Source organism: Perca fluviatilis, chromosome 2, assembly GCF_010015445.1.
Source record: "Perca fluviatilis chromosome 2, GENO_Pfluv_1.0, whole genome shotgun sequence".
Classification (NCBI taxonomy): domain Eukaryota; kingdom Metazoa; phylum Chordata; class Actinopteri; order Perciformes; family Percidae; genus Perca; species Perca fluviatilis.
The window spans coordinates 6,338,794-6,359,038 of NC_053113.1; the positions used below are offsets into that span (position 1 = coordinate 6,338,794).

Consider the following 20,245-nt stretch of genomic DNA (forward strand, 5'->3'; position numbering starts at 1 on the left):
ATGGAGAATAACTCTGAGGTGGTGTTTGTGCTTCAGGGTCTGAATGACTCTCTGATAAACCGTCAGATGTACTTTGCCGTCGCCCTGATGTCATATCTCTTCACCATCTTCCGTCCAACCTGACGCTCACCGTCACCGTCTGCCTGGAGAGAACGCTCCATGAGCCGATCTACATCTTCCTGTGCAGCCTATGTTTTAACGGTATCTGCGAGCGTCGAAGTTTCTACCCGGAAGCTGCTTCACAGCCTTTTGGCCGACTCTAACGTCATCACGTATGCCGGCTGTTTGACTCAGGTGTTTGTGGTTTACTGTTACGTTTTCTGTGATTTCACCAGTCTGCCCGTCATGGCGTATGACCGCTACTTGGCCATCTGTAAGCCGCTGCAGTACCCGGTGCTGATGTCGGTGCAGAGGGTGGCGCTGCTGCTGCTGCTCACCTGGTGCTTCTCACTGCTGGAGACGATTATCGGCATCATACTCACCGCCAGATTGCCGCTGTGTAGGCGCCACATCCACCAGATCTTCTGCACCAACTGGGAGGTGGTGAAGCTGTCGTGCTCTGACACAACCGGCATCAGTATCTACGGCTTGTTGATCATTGTTTCGCACTCTTTGCAGACTGGACTCATCCTGGTGTCCTACACCCACCTGGTCCGAGCCTCGCTCAGGTTGCGGCCAACCGCAAGAGTTCGTACAGACGTGTGTACCCGCACCCGGCCACGCTGCTCATCTTTGCAAGCTCACTGTTATCGATTCCATCTACTCCCGCTATGGCGGTGGCACGCTACAGGTGCTGCAGAACCTGCTGGCCGCAGAGTTCCTGGTTGTCCCGCCCCTCATCAACCCAATCATCTACGGCCATCAACCTGCATCAGATCAGGTCCAGGATCATCCTCCACTTCTCCTACAAACCAAGGATCTAACACCCTCATTACAGTTTTTCTCCATTGGTTTGGCTCATTTCTTGAAACAGAAATTACATTCTCAAAACTCTAAGAACAGTCTTACAGTTCAGCACAACCCTATAGCTCACTTGCAAATCTCATATCTCTCCCAAAACTGTTCACTCATGCTTCAAAACTAAATTCCTTTCCCATATAAAGAGTCAGTGCCATCAAAATGGCAAAGATCCTTCTCAATTGCTTTGGCTCATTTCTTGAAGCAGACCGGACGTTCTCAACACTCTTGGTGTTTTTGCCAAAATAACCTGGATGGTTCAGCACAACACCATGGTTCACCTGCAAAGCTCATATCTCTACCAAAACAGTTCATTCATGTGTCAAAACTAAATTTCTCTCTCATTTAAATAGTCAGTGCCCCAAAATGCTTCTTCCTTTTGGCATTGTGTAAGCACTGCAAGTCAAAATGTTTAGGATTAGGATAGATAATAGGATTTTAGGGTAAGAGTAGCCTCCAAGGTTTGACATCACACATTGCACTCATACTGCCAAGGAAATTGTAACCATTTTATTCACACACAAAGTAACTTCCATACATCAGAGTAAAAAGAAAATATATACAGCATAATATACTGTAATATAAACACAAAAATAAACAAGGGAAAATTATATGTAGCCTACAGTTCTGTAAATAAAGCTGGAGTTTCACAACTAACAGTTCTGCACTGGTCGCTGTCCTCACCCCTCCCTCTCCTGGCCACTGTCCTCACCCTCCTGGCCATCCACACGCTGCTGTCTGTCTGGCCACAGATTCTCGTCCACAATCACAGTGTATATTCTCCCTTGCCATGCAACGAGGGAAGAAACTGCGTGCATGTCGCAACCATCCTCTACACTGATCTCCTGTAATATCGTCCCACCGCGTCCATTGCATGGAGCAGGGACCTCTGATCTTGAGCCCAATGCTCATACACTCTCCACCTCCAAGCAGAGAAAAACTCATCAATAGGATTGAGGGAAAAGGAGAGTAAGGTAGTAGGAACACCATGACCATCCTTGGATGAGTGGTGAACCAGGCCCCTGATGAGCGGGCCACAGTGGAAATTCACATTGTCCCATACAATGACATATTGTGGTAATTGAGGCCCTACGAGACCTCTTATTTTCAGGGATCAAATCAAAATGAAGGCAGTCCAAGAAGATGAGGAGCTTCTGTGTATTGTATGGGCCAAGACTGGGGATGTGAGTGGCCACACCATTCTCAGAAATGGCAGCACACATAGTTATATTGATCCTTCGCTGTCCTGGGACATCCACCATGGCTGGTGGCCAATAATTACGGCCACGTCTTCGGCCCTTGGCCAGGTTGAAGCCAGCTTCATCCACAAACACGAGGATGTGAGGGGTCTCGTTTCCTTCCAATGCCGTTATTCTCTACAATAGAGTAAAAATGTACCCGTGCAAGGTCGTCGTCCAATCCTAGACACTGAATTAAAGGACAACACTCCATTCGTAATGTAATGTATACTTATGTATTCCTTACAGAATGAGTTACCAATATAGTTGTATTGTTGTTTTACTTACAGTAACTTTACCACAATTCTAATGCATCACTGCACAGTGACTGGAATACTACTGTAAACTGTATCATCAATACTGTAGTATAACTGTAATACTGTAGACAATATTTTTCTTGTCATGTTTAGTATCATAACATCCCATTGAGGTAAGATAGTACTGTAGGACACACACAATTAATAGGTAAATGAGTAAATAAATATATTTCTTGCTCTATGCAGAGTGTCCTGTCCTATACAACATATAATTCCATAATTGACTGACTACATACCCGTTTTCCCTGCGAAGGTTTGGATGATGGAGACTGTAGAGCGAGGCACATTAGGCTGCACTTTCGGCGACCTGCCTCCACCATTGTGAGGCCATGGTTGATGACATGATCTATAACTGTGGCCCGAATTTCATCTGGGACAGCATGGTGTCTTCGTGCTCCTCGGCCTCTTCCCCTATTCCACCACCATGCACCCTTACTTCTTCTTCTTCTTCTTCTTCTTCTCTTCTAGCAGGCAGTTGCCCTTGTTCGTTTACCGCCACGGGTGCCTCCATGTTCAGAAATTGTACTGGTCCTGCATGGTCAAGCTATATATATATATATATATATATATATAAAAACCAATGGAGAAAAAACTGTAATGAAAATCTAAATTACATTGACCAAAAGCCCACTTAATGAGAGAAACCTTAATATTAATGATTAACCAGATACTATAATGTTGATTTAAAAGGGGGAACTATAGCATTTTCAGGTTAATACTTGGATTTTGTGCTGTACTAAAACACGTTTTACATGCTTTTAATGTTCAGAAAACACTTTCTTTCTCATACTGCCCATGGCTGCTCTACCTGGATTCACCCTCTGAATGAGACGCTCTTTAGGAACGGCTGTCTTTTGAAGCCCCCTCTCAAAAAGCCCAGTTTGCTCTGATCGGCCAGCATGTTTCCGTAACTCTAAGTCTCAGCAGCTTCGCTGTTGTTGCATTACAGAGCCTGACTGCAGCGGAGCATATAGCAGGACTTTGTACCATGAAAAAATCACCAATATAGGCTTCTTAACCAAATACTACACAACCGGACATGTTCCAGCAGTAAAGTGACCCAAAATTGGGGAGAAATGACCAACATTGGCCGCTAAGATTAAAGCGATATCCAGTTAGTATGCAGCTACTTAATGTTTAGCAGTATGCTAACCTTAGATTGTAGTGGAACGAAGCGCACTTTCTACCCTCAAAAACACATATAAAGGCTCCTGAACCAAAACACTACACAATCGGACATGCTTCAGCAGGAATGCGACACCAAATTGGGTAAGAATTTAACAACATTGGCGGCCAGATGACATTGGGCCCCATTCACCAAACGTTCTTAAGAACAAATGTGTTCTTAAACCCCACATATGCAGTTTTCACGAAGATTCTGGCATTCACCAATGTTTTCTTATTTGGGATTTGTTCTTAGGTAAGAATTGATTCTCACGCACTCAAGAGTCCTCTTACACACAATTTAGAGCTAACATGTTTGCGAAACAAGTAGCTATACCGTTTTTGTCAGTTCTAATTTAAAATGCAACATTTCTCATCATTTTGTAACTAATTCGTTTCATTATTTTATACATAATTTTGTTTGTTTGTTTAAATAAATACCCACTACTGCTCATTTGTAAAGCACTTTGAATTGCCATTGAATTGTGCTAAGCCTATATAAATGCACTCACCTCAAGGATTATTAGGAACACCATACTAATACAGTGTATAACCCCTTTCGCCTTCAGAACTGCCTTAATTCTTCGTGGCATTGATTCAACAAGGAGCTGGAAACATTCTTTAGAAATGTTGGCCCATATTGATAGGATAGCATCCCCCACACCATTACACCACCACCAGCCTGCACAGTGGTAACAAGGCTTGACGGATCCATGTTCTCATTCAGTTTACGCAAAATTCTGACTCTACCATCTGAATGTCTCAACAGAAATCGAGACTCATCAGACCGGGCAACATCTTCAACTGTCAAATTTTGGTGAGCTGTGCAAATTGTAGCCTCATTTTTCCGCGCGCATACCTTGGTTGTAACAATGGTTATTTGAGTCAAAGTTGATCTTCTATCAGCTTGAATCAGTTGGCCCATTCTCCTCTGACCTCTAGCATCAACAAGGCATTTTTGCCCACAGGACTGTTGCATATGGAGGAAATATTTATTCATAATTCAAATTGAAAGTCCAAAGAGAAATTGAAAGTCCAAAGGGAAAACAAAGCAAGATCAAATTAAAAATATTTATTATTTTTAAATTTTCCATTTGGCTTTGGAATTTAATATTTGGCTTTTGAATTTCAATTTATCATTGGCTTTTGATTTTCATTTAATATTTGGCTTTTGAATTTCAATTTAACATTGGATTTTAATTTTCATTTAATATTTGGCTTTTGAATTTCAATTTAACATTGGATTTTAATTTTTTAAGAAAAAGGAGAGGTCACAGTCGGACGATGACTATCCAGTTGAGAAACACACGTAAGCAGAGCTACCCACACCCATGTTTCTACTGTTGCTTAATTAAATATAACATCAAAAGAGAGAGAAGTTGTCTGACTCGTGTTTTAAACAGACACACCTGGGGCGAAGTTGGGAACCAGAATCAGCTTTAAATCCAGTCCTAATCTAGTCCTCACTAACACGGGCCCAATTATAGTAACTACATGAAAACTTCATGGTTGTTGCATGAAATGTCGTTTGTGTTTAGCTTACATCATCATTTTCTATCATGTGAAACAAGACCCAGCCTAGTGGTGAATCTGCAGACAGATGCTTAACAGTGTGCTCCTCAGTAGTAAGCTCCCCCTGCTGCTCATAAGGTGCCTCTGCACCCCTTTCGTTTCAGACCCTCCCACCAGCCTTTGGGCCACGCCTCCTCATTTACATTGACATGTGTCAAGTCCAAATGAAAAGGCAATGTTAAATGAAAATTAAAATCCAATGTTAAATTGAAATTCAAAAGCCAAATATTAAATGAAAATTAAAATCCAATGTTAAATTGAAATTCAAAAGCCAAATATTAAATGAAAATTAAAAGCCAATGATAAATTGAAATTCAAAAGCCAAATATTAAATTCAAAAGCCAAAGCCAAATGGAAAATTTAAAAAATTAATAATATTTTTAATTTGATCTCGCTTTGTTTTCCCTTTGGACTTTCAATTTCTCTTTGGACTTTCAATTTGAATTATGAATAAATATTTCCTCCATAGCTGCATACTGGGTGTTTTTACTTTTTCAGACCATTCTTTGTAAACCCTAGAAATGGTTGTGTGTGTGAATCCCAGTAACTGAGCAGATTGTGAAATACTCAGACCAGCCCGTCTGGCACCAACAACCATGCCACGCTCAAAGTTGCTTAGATCACCTTTCTTTCCCATTCTGACATTCAGTTTGGAGTTCAGGAGATTGTCTTGACCAGGACCACGCCCCTAAATGCATTGAAGCAACTGCCATGTGATTGGTTGATTAGATAATTACATTAACGAGACATTTAACAGGTTGTCCTAATAATCCTTTAGGTTAGTGTAAACTTGCCTTGCATTGGCTTCAATTCACATCAATTATGTTAAAGAGGAACCCTGCCATCCAATAATAAGTGATTGATCATGATATTTATATGGTAAGAGTATCTTCTGTGTTTTGAAATAAAAAACATTTGCCTCAGATTTCAGATCAAACCATTTCTTTTTCTACTTTATCGCGTTCACGCCATCGGTTTTATTTGCTGCTTAGTATGCACTGCTGACGCTACTAAATATGTCTCGTTTTTCGTTAACTTCTTGCAGCAGTACCTCCACTTCAGAATTACTAAAGTTTTTTTTTCTTTTGGAGTCGAGCCCTCCACCGTCTTTACCACGTACCATTTTTTCTAAGTGTGCACATGACACGGCCCTGCCATCTCATGCCCTTTTATGGGAATTAACGGGCTGTTTACCTATGCTAAATAGGTGCAACGGGCACAAGCTTTCAATTTATGAAGACATTGGGATTCATCATTCTAAGAACACACCTGCGACCAATTCCACTGTTTAAGACGATGTCATGAATCAGACGTAGACTTTTCTTAGGAACTTTCTTAAGAACATATTTAAGAGAAAACTTAAGATATTGGTGAATGAGGCCCATTGTTTACTGCCGATAGCATGTAGCTATCTATAATTAGCAGTGGACACCGATAGAATATAGCTGTTATGGATGGTTGGAGAATTGCAGACCCGAAATGCAGAGGCAGAAAACTGAGGATAGTTTGATGTGAAGATTTATTACAAACACAAAAAAAAATCCAGGGTACAAATCAGCAGGAATCCAAAATAGCAAAAATGCAAGAAACAACACAAGGGGTAAAAACTGAGGTAGTCCAAAAATGCAAAAAGGGAAAACGAGCTGGATAACAAAACCAGAGCACAGAGACCACAGGGAGAACTAACACAAAACTCAGAGACCGGAGACGAAAAACCAGGACCACTAAGACCAACACACAGGACTACAAACTGGCGACAAGACACACAATGATCTGACACTGGACAAGGGGAACACCAAGACTAAATACAGAGGGTAACGAGGAAACACAACACAGGTGACACAAGGCTGGGAAACACAGGAAGTAAAACAAGACAAGACAAGACAAGACAGAAAACCAGACCGTCAAAATAAAACAGGAAACAGAGCAAAAACACAAAACAGAAAAAACAGATTACCAAAATAAGACAAAACACACCAAACCCATAACAATAGCAGCACTTTCCAGAGTAAAACATCACAGATAAAGGCTTTTAAACCAAATACTACATAACCGGTAATGTTTCAGGAGTAATGTGACCCAGAATTGGGTAGAATTTAACAACACTGTCATCCAAGATGACATATTTTACTGCTGTTAGCATGCAGCTACATGCAACAATGTTAACACTGCAGTAGCTTAAAAAAAAACAACACCCCAGTGGAGGAGACAACCAATCATAGAAGACCAGCTTAGAGTTGCGTAAGACTTTGCTGAGAGTAGAAAATCCTGTTGAAACAGCATTCAGAGCAGTTGGTTATCTGAACGTTTTAGCTCATGGGTATTTCTCTAAAATACATTAACTCATTATTTGAAGGAGGGACAAACAAAAGTCAACCGTGGAAGGGCGAAGCGAGTACAAAGAAACAGGAGCGCCGGAACAGACGACAGCGGGAATCGGGAACTGAGGAAAGTGGGACTTGGGGACAGGAGTGTTGCAGGCAGCTAGTCTTCCGGTCCACGGCAACGAGGTCTCCAGTCCACTGCACGTCAGCTGGGGTTCTGGAAGGCTGGTCCGCTGAGGCTTGGGGCGCCGGACAACGGCAAAATACAACAGAAGACAGGCCGGAGCATTACACAAAAGACTGATGAATGAAAATAACCCAAGAACAGACACAGAAAGAGACAGAGACTAAATACAGAAGTACATGAGGGTTAACAAGGGGCAGGTGACACAAGGGCTGGTGAACAGGTGAAAGACATCAGGGCGGAGCAGACAATCACCAAGGCGGGACAACCAAAAGACAGGAAATAAAACAAGACAGATGCCCTGTCCCAATACCCGCACTACGCCCTAAGGTCTTCCTCGAAGTGGACATTTGTTGAAAGTGCACTTAGGGGAGTAAGTGCGCAAGGGCTCGAAGCTGTGAAGAGCAAAAATGGGACAGTTTTGCACACGTCACTATATACGTCACTTCTACGTCACTTCTGTTTACAGGAGAGAAAACATGGCGCTGGCCGCAGTTGCGGTATTCGCAGTACTCCTGCTAAAATTGATTAGAACTCACCACCAGCTTCACATGCTGCTTCCTGTCAGACAGGAAGTCAGTGATCCACCTACAGGTGGAGTCAGGCACACCAAGCTGGGAGAGCTTCTCCTGAAGCAGAGCCGGGATGATGGTGTTGAAGGCAGAGCTGAAGTCCACAAACAGGATCCTGGCATAGGTTCCTGCAGAGTCCAGGTGCTGGAGGATGTAGTGGAGGGCCAAATTGACTGCATCGTCTACAGACCTATTGGCTCTATAGGCAAATTGCAGGGGGTCCAGGAGGGGTCGGTGATGGCTTTGAGGTGAGAAAGCACAAGGCGCTCAAAGGACTTCATAACCACAGAGGCCAGGGCGACGGGTATGAAGTCCTGTGGTCCTTGGCTTCTTGGGAACAGGAATGATGGTTGAAACAATAATAGGTCATGTGACAAGGACTGGGAAGATATTGTTTTACAGAACTGCATAAAAATGAAGTGCAATACAGTCACAATAAACTTTCCTCAAACTTCAACAAAGAAAACCTTACTGCCCACAGATTTCAGATAACAGGAAACAGAACAGAAATAAATGAGCATAAAAATGCATTAGACAGTTTATTTCTTACAGCAACAAGTGCTTACAGAGAGTTCAATATATTTTAAAGTGACAGTATCTCCAATGTAAATCATTTTTGTCAGATTGACAGCACTCTAGCACCATGTATTTTGGGGAACCAGGGAGAAGCCAATATATTTCAGGTGGGGCGGTGGCACCCAGGTCCCCCCTCTAGACTCACCCCGCTGGTATTGGGTAAGGGCCTCTGTTAATTTTACAGCCAAAAATATCCAAAAGGCTGGCAATGATTGCTCCTCTGCCGCTTATACCTGATACATGGAGAAGTAAATATAGTTGATATAAGGTGGTATCGGGTGTGGTAGTGTCGGGTGAATTTTATGATTACAGCATGATATCATGCGCGACGGCATTGAACCGATACCCGATACTGGCATTGGTATGCGTTGTTGAAACTCAACTTGCCATTCAACAGAGCCTTTTCTTTGTCCATTTCCATATCCGTTTCTGTTAGCCATCCACAATGACACGCTGCATGGCTTCCTAAAATCCCAAACTACAGAGTGCCCCGAGGACCCAAATCACAGATTGTGCGTCCATGAATCACATATGAAAAAAATTACACTCAGCTCCATCAAGGAAACCCAAACCCAAATTTTAAAAGATCAAAACATGTTCTGGCCTTTACACTTATAGGGGAAACACTGCATGTTCATAGACCACACCTGTTGACCGACATTTCTCACACAATTTTCTGTTAAACACTGAATTCTGTGTCCAAATTTTTATTATTATTAAATTGTTGAATTTCATCTGTTGCAAAAAACAACATAGCATCATCATCGGCTGCTCTGCTGTCTAAATATCGGCATCAATGGTTGATTACTAACAGTCGTTGACAGCTTGTGAGCTGATTTCTTGCTTTAAAGGGGTGATAGAATGCAAAACTGATTTTACCCTGTCATAGTTGAATAACGACAGTTTGGTGGGTAAATAGGACATACATAGAAGCTCAAAATCCCATTGACACCTCTTTACTATGAAAATCTCATATTTTGAAACTGCCGCTGAAAACGGGCGAATCTCAACAAAGCTGGAAGTTGACGTCAACCCTCCCAAAACCGGATCCTTTGTCAGCCCATGGGTGTATTACCCTTGTGTTGTCCCTTGGGTCCCAGTGACCGAAGGACAACACAAGGGTTAAGGAGAACGGTCACGCTCAACATTTACATAGGCTACACAACTGACCTGATTCAGAAGAATCTAGCTAGGTCACACAGATCTCTGCTATTTCATTACAAAATTCACTTCTGAAACTTTTTTATGCGAGAAATCAACTATGTAAGGCTGAAATATGGGCCACTTTACGAAAATGGATGGCTAATTGCAAATTTTGTCCGACCTGTGTTGTTGCCTCGCCGCCCGGCCTGCCTTCCTTCACAGACCCCGGCCTGCTACTTAGGGTACTTGGAGCTCCGTCGCGACTGGCAGCCCACAGCACTCCATACCCGCAAAGTCACCATCTCTTGGGCTAATGACAACCAAATGGCCCTGCCCTGACAGAGCTCCAGGGCCGCCAACTCCCCCTCTTCCTGCTAGCTAAATGCCCGGTGTATGTGAGTGAGAGTGCGGTCAGCGAGCTTGTTACACCAGCAATCTCTTACCACAGGTTTCAGTTAATCTTTTAATGTGTGTAATTATAATGTGTTGAGTTATTTAAACAAACGATTGGGGAAATAAACGCGCTCTGCGAGTCTCATTGATAGAGCCTGTGGCTGGATGTAGCTCTATCAATGAGAGCTAGCTAGCTCCTCTTAGAATTCCTCTGAAATTCAGAAATATTCATTAACTTGAAATCAGACACCGTTGTTAGCTTTATGAGATATTTAGCTAGATGTCGTATACGTGGCGTGACGAAATTCAAACTGTAAATATACTCGAAATTATGCCGAAAATGAAGCTAACTATCCGTGATTTGTAGCTACAAACGGGTTACATCCAGCTGCAGGCTCTATCAAAGGGACTCGCGGACAAGCGCGTTTATTTCCCAATCGTTTGTTTAAATAACTCAACACATAATAATTACACACATTAAAAGATTAACTGGAACTGTGGTAAGAGATTGCTGGTGTAACAAGCTCGCTGACCGCCTCACTCACTAACACGGGCCATTTAGCTAGCAAGAAGGGGAGTTGCAGGCGAAAAAACTGTGACTTTGCGCGGATATGGAGTGCTGTGGGCTGCATATTTGAGCTTTATATAGTTGTTTTCTCGACAAAAAGTCTCAAAATAGCTCGATAAACAATGTATAACTTTGCAGTGTCTAAAAACCTGCTGTCGAGTCTCCCATGTGTTTCTATGTAGTTTGCTCTAACCAATCAGCACGTAGCTCATTCTGAATATTCATGAGCATACCATATTTGGAAGAAAAGCTCTTATTCCAAATAGAGCCAAATTCACAGGGTAGTTAAGGGCCTAATAAAATAGCATTTGGGCAATTTTCAGCCTAACCAATGTTACATACCCCATTAGGAGACCTTAAGGAACAGTGTAAAATACCCTATATAATCATTCTATCACCCCTTTAATATTATTCAATTAAACATCCATTGTTGAAAATATTACTGTGTGACGTGTTCATCAGGAGGGGCGAGGCCTCAGCTTTGTCGCTGTGTACCTGTCTGTGTGCAGTTTTTAGGCGTATAAGAGCTGCTGCTCGCTGACTCTGTTCTCCAGCAGCTCGGCAGAGTTTCAGCTGCTCGTTTGTCTCTGGTGTTGATGTGTCTGATCGCTTACTGTTTCTTAACTTGTCCTGTTGATGATGTTACATTTATTCAGGGGTCCAAAGTGAAAGACGAGTCCAATCTGCAGTAGGTAATATCTTTTATCTTCTTTTGTCTTGTATCATGTCAACATCACTGTGACTCAGTTTTTATGCTTCTGATTGGTTCACAGAGTGAAATGTTGAAGCATATTTGATGTCTTTCCTTGTGGTTTGTTCAGCTGAACTGTTTAATTGTTTAATTTAATGAAAACTGTGTCCGAGTGTTAAGTCTGTTTCTCTAAAGCTTTGATCAAACTGATGACTCATTTCTGATCAGTAGTTTTTCATGTTAACCCCACTGAACTACTGAACAACTATTGAACATGTTACAATAGTTTCCTTCTTTTGTTTAAATGAGCAGAAATCTTCTGTTTTGTTCTGCTGAGCTGATTCTTGTTTGATGAGTTTTCATCTGTTGACTTGATGCTTTTCTGTTTCTCATTCATACATCCAGCTGAAAGTTGTTATACTAAGAAATGTGCAGAGAATGAGTCACTTTAAGGTTTGAAATCAACTGGAACTGATCCTCACAAGAGTCTGAATTCATTTATATTTGAGTTTATCTGATGAAGAAAAAGTTCAATCATGTTTGTGTTTGTCAGCTGATTTTAAATGAACATTTTTAAACAATCAGCATCAGAAAGTATTAATAACTGAGATTACATTGTTGTCTACTAAATGTCTGTTTTTCATTTTGAACCCCACTGATGTTTTAAACAGTCTGTTTTCTTTACAGATGTGGAGAGACTCAGATTTTGAACTATTGAACATGTTACAATAGTTTCCTTCCTTGTTTAAATAAGCAGAAATCTTCTGTTTAGTTCTGCTGAGCTGATTCTTGTTTGATGAGTTTTCATCTGTTGACTTGATGCTTTTCTGTTTCCCTTTTAAATGAACATTTTTAAACAAACAGCATCAGAAAGAATTAATAACTCAGATTACATTGTTGTCTACTGGACCACTGTGTTGCAGTGCTGATGTTCTACTTGTTCAGTCATTTCTGATTCCAGCTCTACACTGTGAGGATTTGCTGCTCTTCTGTTTTCATGTCGATACAAACTGAACCTGTTTGTGTCTATGAACTGTTTAAAGAATCACTATGAACTAAAGATGGACATTTTATGGTGATGCGTCAGACATTGTATTCGGTTTTGGAACCTAAAATGTGTTTGAAATTTGAATGTGTAAATTTTTAGTAGGGCTGGCTTATAATTCTTCAACTAAAGTCCATCTTTGTTTAAGTGATCTGATGTCTATTACTAACATCTTTGAATAGATCTTTTAATATTTGTCTTTTTCCCAGTAAAAAGTACTTTGAACTTTTGGGGGTCAGTTCTCAAATTAAACATTAATCTGGTGCATTATACAAATATCTGAGGGTTGCTTCTTGCTTAAACAATTTACAGTTCTGTGAGAATCTCTTTTATGTCCAAGATAAACTGGTATTGTAACTGAAATTCCCCTATTATAATTTAAACTGAAACAGAAATGTAATCAGGACCTTGTGAATAGGAATTGAAACAATTTGAGAACTCATTGGTGCTATCCAGCCCAATTTTCTGTTGTTTTGTGATCAGCAGTTGTGATGCAGAATAACTCTGAGGTGGTGTTTGTGCTTCAGGGTCTGAATGACTCTCTGACAAACCGTCAGATGTACTTTGCCGTCGCCCTGATGTCATACCTCTTCACCATCTTCGTCAACCTGACGCTCATCGTCACCGTCTGCCTGGATAAAACGCTCCATGAGCCGATCTACATCTTCCTGTGCAGCCTGTGTTTTAACGGTATCTGCGGAGCGTCGAGTTTCTACCCGAAGCTGCTTCACGGCCTTTTGGCCGACTCTAACGTCATCACGTATGCCGGCTGTTTGACTCAGATGTTTGTGATTTACTGTTATGTTTTCTGTGAGTTCACCAGTCTGACCGTCATGGCGTACGACCGCTACTTGGCCATCTGTAAGCCGCTGCAGTACCCAATGCTGATGTCGGTGCAGAGGGTGGCGCTGCTGCTGCTGCTCACCTGGTGCTTCTCGCTGTTGGAGGCAATTATCGGCAACATACTGACCACCAGATTGCCGCTGTGTAGGCGCCACATCAACCAGTTCTTCTGCACCAACTGGGAGGTGGTGAAGCTGTCGTGCTCAGACACAACCGGTAACAACATCTACGGCTTTGTGCTAATTTTTATGCACACTTCGCAGACCGGACTCATCTTGGTGTCCTACACCCACCTGGTTCGAGCCTCGCTCAGGTTGGCGTCCAACCGCAAGAAGTTCGTACAGACGTGCGTGCCGCATCTGGCCACGCTACTCATCTTTGCAAGCTCACTGATGTTCAATTCCATCTACTCTCGCTATGGCGCCGGCACGCTACAGGCGCTGCAGAACCTGCTGGCCGCAGAGTTCCTGGTGGTCCCGCCCCTCATCAACCCCATCATCTACGGCATCAACCTGCATCAGATCAGGTCCAGGATCATCCACAACTTCTCCCACAAACCATCAAACCTGATCAATACATGTTTACATGGAGCCCTTTCACTGCCTGTCTGTCTGTAACTGAGAGGTCAACTTCCAAGTTAACCAGTGTGTACAGGTGTTTCTGTTCTAATAACATGTTCAGAATAAATAAAAATGGAATTTGACATTTAAGTTGCTTCATTGCATGGCTTAAAATCCTGAGAATTAAAACAAATAGAATCTGGTGAGCAGAAGAATAATATAGAATAGAATAATTATATAGCCTGTCAGTGTCAAAAACCGCACTTTTCATGGACTGAAGTTAAAGGCTTTGAAATGAAAGTAGTTCCACCTCACGGCGTTTCTGTCGCCACTGTGTTCCTGGCCTTAGTCACTTAGACACCAGTGCATGGGGAAATAGGGTCCAGGTTGAAAGATACCAAAATAAACCTTTAAATAAATGTTTATACAGAACCCTACCCTTACACTACGCGTGCTACGCTGGTCGACGTAATGACGGCGCCGTTGATTACGGGAAGGTGTTTACGTAGGTGGAGCGTTCAATGCAGTAGGCTGTGAGAAAGTGAAAATGGAACTGGTGAGCAGAAAAAGTGTTGTTTGGCAGTACTTTCAGTCAAAAGAAGGCCATTCAAGCCCAGCTACATGTTTAATTTGTTCAATGCCGATTTGTCTTGTGGTGGCGAGGACCCTAAACTATACACAACATGGCCGCTGTTACAACATTTGGTATGAAACATCCGAAAGAATACGAGTTGTGCATGAAGGAATCTCCAGACAGCAGCCAGAATGCAGCAACTTCAGGTATGGCAAAGGAATGATAGTCACCGCTAAAAACTTGTGTTAACTAGACAACCATTACCAGCTTTGCTAGCCCTACACCGAACAAACCCACGAGCCAAAGCCATTCATGCAGCAATTGGGAAAATGATAGATAGGATTCGGTATTCGGTTTCGGATTCGTCAGAATCTTAACCAGTGGATTCGGTATTCGGCCAAACCCCAGAAATCTGGATTCGGTGCATGCCTAGTGGCAAACCCCTCTCCATCCCATGGGCCCACCACCTCAGAATCAGAATTAGTTTTATTGTCACTACCATAATACACACTCAGCACACATGGAAGCGAGATATCGTTCTCCATATCATGGTATGTTACAGGTAAAAAAAGAAAAGACACATAATAGACAGAGACTAATATAAAATACACATATATTTAACCTGTTGGAGGAACTGCTGGGGTTGGTTGCATTGCCACACCGGTGCGTGAGGTGGAGCTCCACCAGTTAGATCTGGTGGGCCTTACATCTATGCACAGATTTGGTTCGGAACCGTTCTCCTGGATAGGGGTTGGACTCCATTATTCTCTGGAGTTGTACAGGGTGTGAGGCCCCGGGCAGGTATGGGGATACTCACAGGCCCCTGGCTGAGCGCAGCTACATTGGAGTTTAGATGAGAGGGTTGCCTCCCTACCCTTGTGGGTTGTTGGAGGGAATATTCTGACTGTTGCACCACACCACAGCTAGGAGTAATTAGCCTTCTTGAAGAACCTGAATGGAGTCCTGCATGGGGATCCAGTAGGAACTCCATAGTTCTGCTTCAACTCGCATGTGCGGTCGCTCGTTGTCACACTTCTGTGCTGGTCATTGATAGCCTATAACAAACACTATGTTCTTTATTTTTATTTCATTTTTTATTTCTTTCAAATCTCTTTATTGAGTTTTTCCAGGATAAGCATAATATACATTACAGCAGTACCCCATGGACTACGAGGTGGCAATACAAGAAATGTTCAGATAAGCAAGCAAACCCTTACAGAACCAGTAATGAAACAGGCAGCAACCGAAACCAAAAAGGAGTAGTTAAATTCTAACGGGAAGACCCCCTCCACTTTAGATGTACCCATATGTGAATTCATAGCCACATACTTGCATACTGTGACGGGGCACATAGCTGCCGTCACGGTAGCGATGCGCTACCTATTTTATTTTACAAAGACTGAGTGCAAAGGTTGCCTGCATATGTTTGTTTAGCGTGTCAATATGTTCTGTTAATTATCACACTGTTGTCACACTGTATATCCAAAGATATAATTACTCTGGATGGTATTGCCCTGGCCTCCAGCACTACTGTCAGAAATCTAGGAGTTATTTTTGATCAGGATATATCCTTTTTCCTTGTCCATCTGAAACCGATACTGACTGTTTTGTTCATGTCACCGGCCATCCACACCCCCCCATTCCTCATCCGCTCTTCCCCCCAACCACAATAATTATTGGTGACTCCATCACACGGGATATACATTTTTTTAATGCTGTCACACACTGCTTTCCTGGAGCCAAAGTTGCAGACATCCTGGCTAAAGTTGTGGACCTGGTACCCTCACTCCCGACCTCTATTAAACGCATCGTGGTCCACTGTGGACACAATGACATGTCCTATCAGGAGTGTGAGCGCACAAAGCAAGACTTTAACACTCTCATTGAGGCTTTAAAAAGTTTTTATTTCGGGCCCACTTCCATCTCGAGGTCGCAGAGCATGCCTTTTTAGCAGACTCCTCTCCCTTAATACCTGGCTCCAGTTTACATGCAGCATTCACAAGATAGGTTTTATTGACAATTTTAATCTGTATCCCAATACACGCGGAAGCCAGATGCTACGTGGAAATTTGCGGCACGCTCTGCTGACTCAGAGCTATGATTGACTGTTTGCATTCCGTAAACACACGCACAAGCACACTTCCCAGTCACACTCTCCCATAAGCTCTCACTCCTTTACACTTCTTTAATGATAACATTATAACAATTAGAGATAAAATTCATCACCTTTTGCCCTCAACTTCTAACGGTTCACCTTTAAACGCAGGAGTGCTAGAAAGAACGACAAGACCTGACATATACTTAGACTGCTTTTATCCTATAGACCTTCAACAATTAATGTTAAAGGTCTCTTCAGCTAAGCCATCTACCTGTCTCTTAGAGCCCATCCCAACAAGGCTACTTAAAGAAGCGTTACCCATGGTTAACACTTCATTACTAAATATGATCAATATGTCCCATTAACAGGTTATGTACCACAGTTATTTAAAGTAGCTGTGATAAAACCTCTTCTGAAAAAACCCACCCTCGATCCTGAGGTCTTAGCCAACTATAGACCTATATCTAACCTTCCCTTTCTATCCAAGATCCTTGAAAAGGTAGTCGCTAATCGGTTATGTGACTTTCTACATAGGAATAGTCTATTTGAGGACTTTCAGTCAGGATTTAGAAATGTATCATAGCACAGAGACGGCACTGGTGAAAATTACTATCGACCTTCTAACTGCTGCTGACAAAGGACTTGTCCATACTTGTCTTACTAGAGCTTAGTGCTGCATTTAGCACTATTGATCATACAATCCTGTTACAGTGACTGGAACATTTAGTTGGCATTAAAGGAATCACACTAAGCTGGTTTAAGTCCTATTTCTCTGAGCGATCTCAATTTCTTAATATTAACGATAAATCCTCCAAGTACGCTAAAGTTAGCCATGGTGTTCCTCAAGGCTCAGTGCTTGGACCAATTATATTCTCCTTATATATGCTTCCTCTAGGTAATATTATTAGGAAACACTCAATTAACTTTCACTCTTACGCAGATGACACCCAATTATACTTGTCAATCAAGCCAGTCTAAATATCGTGCATTAAAGATATAAAATCCTGGATGACCTACAATTTTCTGATGTTAAACTCAGTTAAGTTATTGTGCTGGGCCTCAAACACCTCGGAATTTCATTATCTAAAGATATAGCTACCCTGGATGGTATTGCTCTGGCCTCCAGCACTACTGTCAGAAATCTAGGAGTTATTTTTGATCAGGGTATATCCTTTAACGCCCACTTAAAAACAAACCTCAACCTTTTTTCATCTTCATAACATTGCCAAAATTAGGAACATCCTGTCTCAAAACAATGCTGAAAAACTAGTCCATGCATTCGTTACTTCCAGGCTGGACTACTGTAATTCCTTATTATCATGATGCTCAAATAAGTCCCTTAAGACTCTCCAGCTGATCCAGAATGCTGCAGTGAGTGTTCTGACAAAAACTAAGAAAAGAGATCATATTTCTCCTGTGTTAGCTTCTCTGCACTGGCTGAAAAAAAAAAAATTAAATTTAAAATTTTTTTTTTTTTTATAAAAAAAAAAAAAAAAAAAAAACATTTTTTTTAAAAAAAAAAATAATAAATTTTTTTTCCCCCAAAAAAAAATTCTCCCCCAAAATACAGAGTTACTTGTGGTACCTAGAGTCTCTAAAAGTAGAATGGGAGCCAGAGCCTTCAGCTATCAGGCTCCTCTACTGTGGAACCAGCTCCCAGTCTGGGTTTGGGGGGCAGACACCGTCATCACATTTAAGAGTAAACTGAAAACCATCCTCTTTGATAAAGCTTATATTTAGGGAGTGAGGAGTTGCAGCATCCGCCTAACCCGGCCCACCTGTTTCTCTTCGTAGTCGTCAGATTCATCTACCATATAATCAATAATAAAATAAAAGTAGTGTTTGTGCTTCAGGGTCTGAATGACTCTCTGACAAACCGTCAGATGTTCTTTGCTTTCGCCCTGATGTCGTACATCTTCACCATCTTCGTCAACCTGACGCTCATCGTCACCGTCTGCCTGGAGAGAACGCTCCATGAACCGATCTACATCTTCCTGTGCAGCCTGTGTTTTAACGGTATCTGTGGAGCGTCGAGTTTCTACCCGAAGCTGCTTCACGGCCTTTTGGCCGACTCTAACGTCATCACGTATGCCGGCTGTTTGACTCAGGTGTTTGTGGTTTACTGTTACGTTTTCTGTGAGTTCACCAGTCTGACCTGTGGTGGAAGTTTTCCTAAGAAGCAGCAGCGTTTAGAAATATCAATGATCAAATGAAAACGAATAATGACCGTTTCAGAATTAAACCAAAGTTTAATTCTTTGAGTATTTATTTACATTTGCAAATGGAGAAAACACAGTTTCAAAGGTACACGCAGCACAACTGAAAATGTCTTTCCTAACTAGAAACCTAAAAATCAAAACATCTTATAGTGAAGAAACTCCATTAAGCCACCCCTCTTCAAATATCTTTAGCATGCTGCCACTTTTCTAAAAAATACCATAGACAGTCAGATGATTTTACCTTCCATTCTGCTCCAGTGTCTCCTACATTAGACTAAACACCTGCTTATCTCAGGAGACAGAAGGAGATACGGTTTGTGGCCTTCTCGACTTCATCTGCTAAAAAGACAACAATGTGAGAAGGTTCAAACTAGTAGAACTAAATAATTCTACTGGGCTATAGTTCACGGTTGCCAACTATTTCACTTGGAGCTTTTTGAATCTACACATGAAGAAGCTAAATCTTGTGACATTATAAAACAATCATTAAACCAATGGTTAATATCATTAAACAAATGGTTAAAATAAAATTTGCCACCACAGACCGTCATGGCGTACGACCGCTACTTGGCCATCTGTAAGCCGCTGCAGTACCCGATGCTGATGCCGGTGCAGAGGGTGGTGCTGCTGCTGCTGCTCACCTGGTGCTTCTCGCTGCTAGAGGCGATTATCGGCGTCATACTGACCACCAGGTTGCCGCTGTGTAGGCGCCACATTAACCAGATCTTCTGCACCAACTGGGAGGTGGTGAAGCTGTCGTGCTCCAACACAGTAGCAACATCTACGGCGTCGTTCTAATTTTTACGCACACTTCGCAGGCCGGACTCATCCTTGTGTCCTACACCCACTTGGTCGGAGCCTCGCTCAGGTTGGCGTCCAACCGCAGGAAGTTCATACAGACGTGTGTGCCCCACCTGGCCACGCTGCTCATCTTCGTCAGCTCACAGGTGTTTGATTTCATCTACTCCGCTATGGCGGCGGCACGCTACAGGTGCTGCAGAACCTGCTGGCTGCAGAGTTGCTGGTGGTACCGCTCCTCATCAACCCCATCATTTACGGCATCAACCTGCATCAGATCAGGTCCAGGATCATCCTCAACTTCTCCTACAAACCAAGGAGCTAAGACCAACATTCATGAAAAACTAAACCACGTTAACAAAAAGTACACTTAATAAAACAAAAACCACAGAGTAATAAAGTAGTGAGT

General features: G+C 42.2%; 1 protein-coding gene and 2 pseudogenes across 2 annotated transcripts; all 3 read left to right on the forward strand.

Annotated features, from left to right (window-relative positions):
* On the forward strand, positions 1–923 carry LOC120545264 (annotated as a pseudogene).
* Positions 924–11,681: 10,758 nt separating this feature from the next.
* LOC120549609 (putative gustatory receptor clone PTE03) lies at positions 11,682–14,208 on the forward strand. Of its 2 annotated transcripts, XM_039786641.1 has the most exons (2): positions 11,682–11,700; positions 13,272–14,208. In XM_039786641.1, the coding sequence occupies exon 2, from the start codon at positions 13,302–13,304 to the stop codon at positions 14,202–14,204; it is 903 nt and encodes a 300-aa protein (XP_039642575.1). In that variant the 5' UTR covers positions 11,682–11,700; positions 13,272–13,301; the 3' UTR covers positions 14,205–14,208. The 2 variants fall into 2 exon arrangements, with proteins under 2 accessions (XP_039642575.1, XP_039642565.1); XM_039786631.1 differs by lacking the exon at positions 11,682–11,700 and having other exon boundaries at positions 13,236–14,208.
* A 1,033-nt stretch (positions 14,209–15,241) lies between these two features.
* On the forward strand, positions 15,242–20,161 carry LOC120545289 (annotated as a pseudogene).
* Positions 20,162–20,245: the final 84 nt, after the last annotated feature.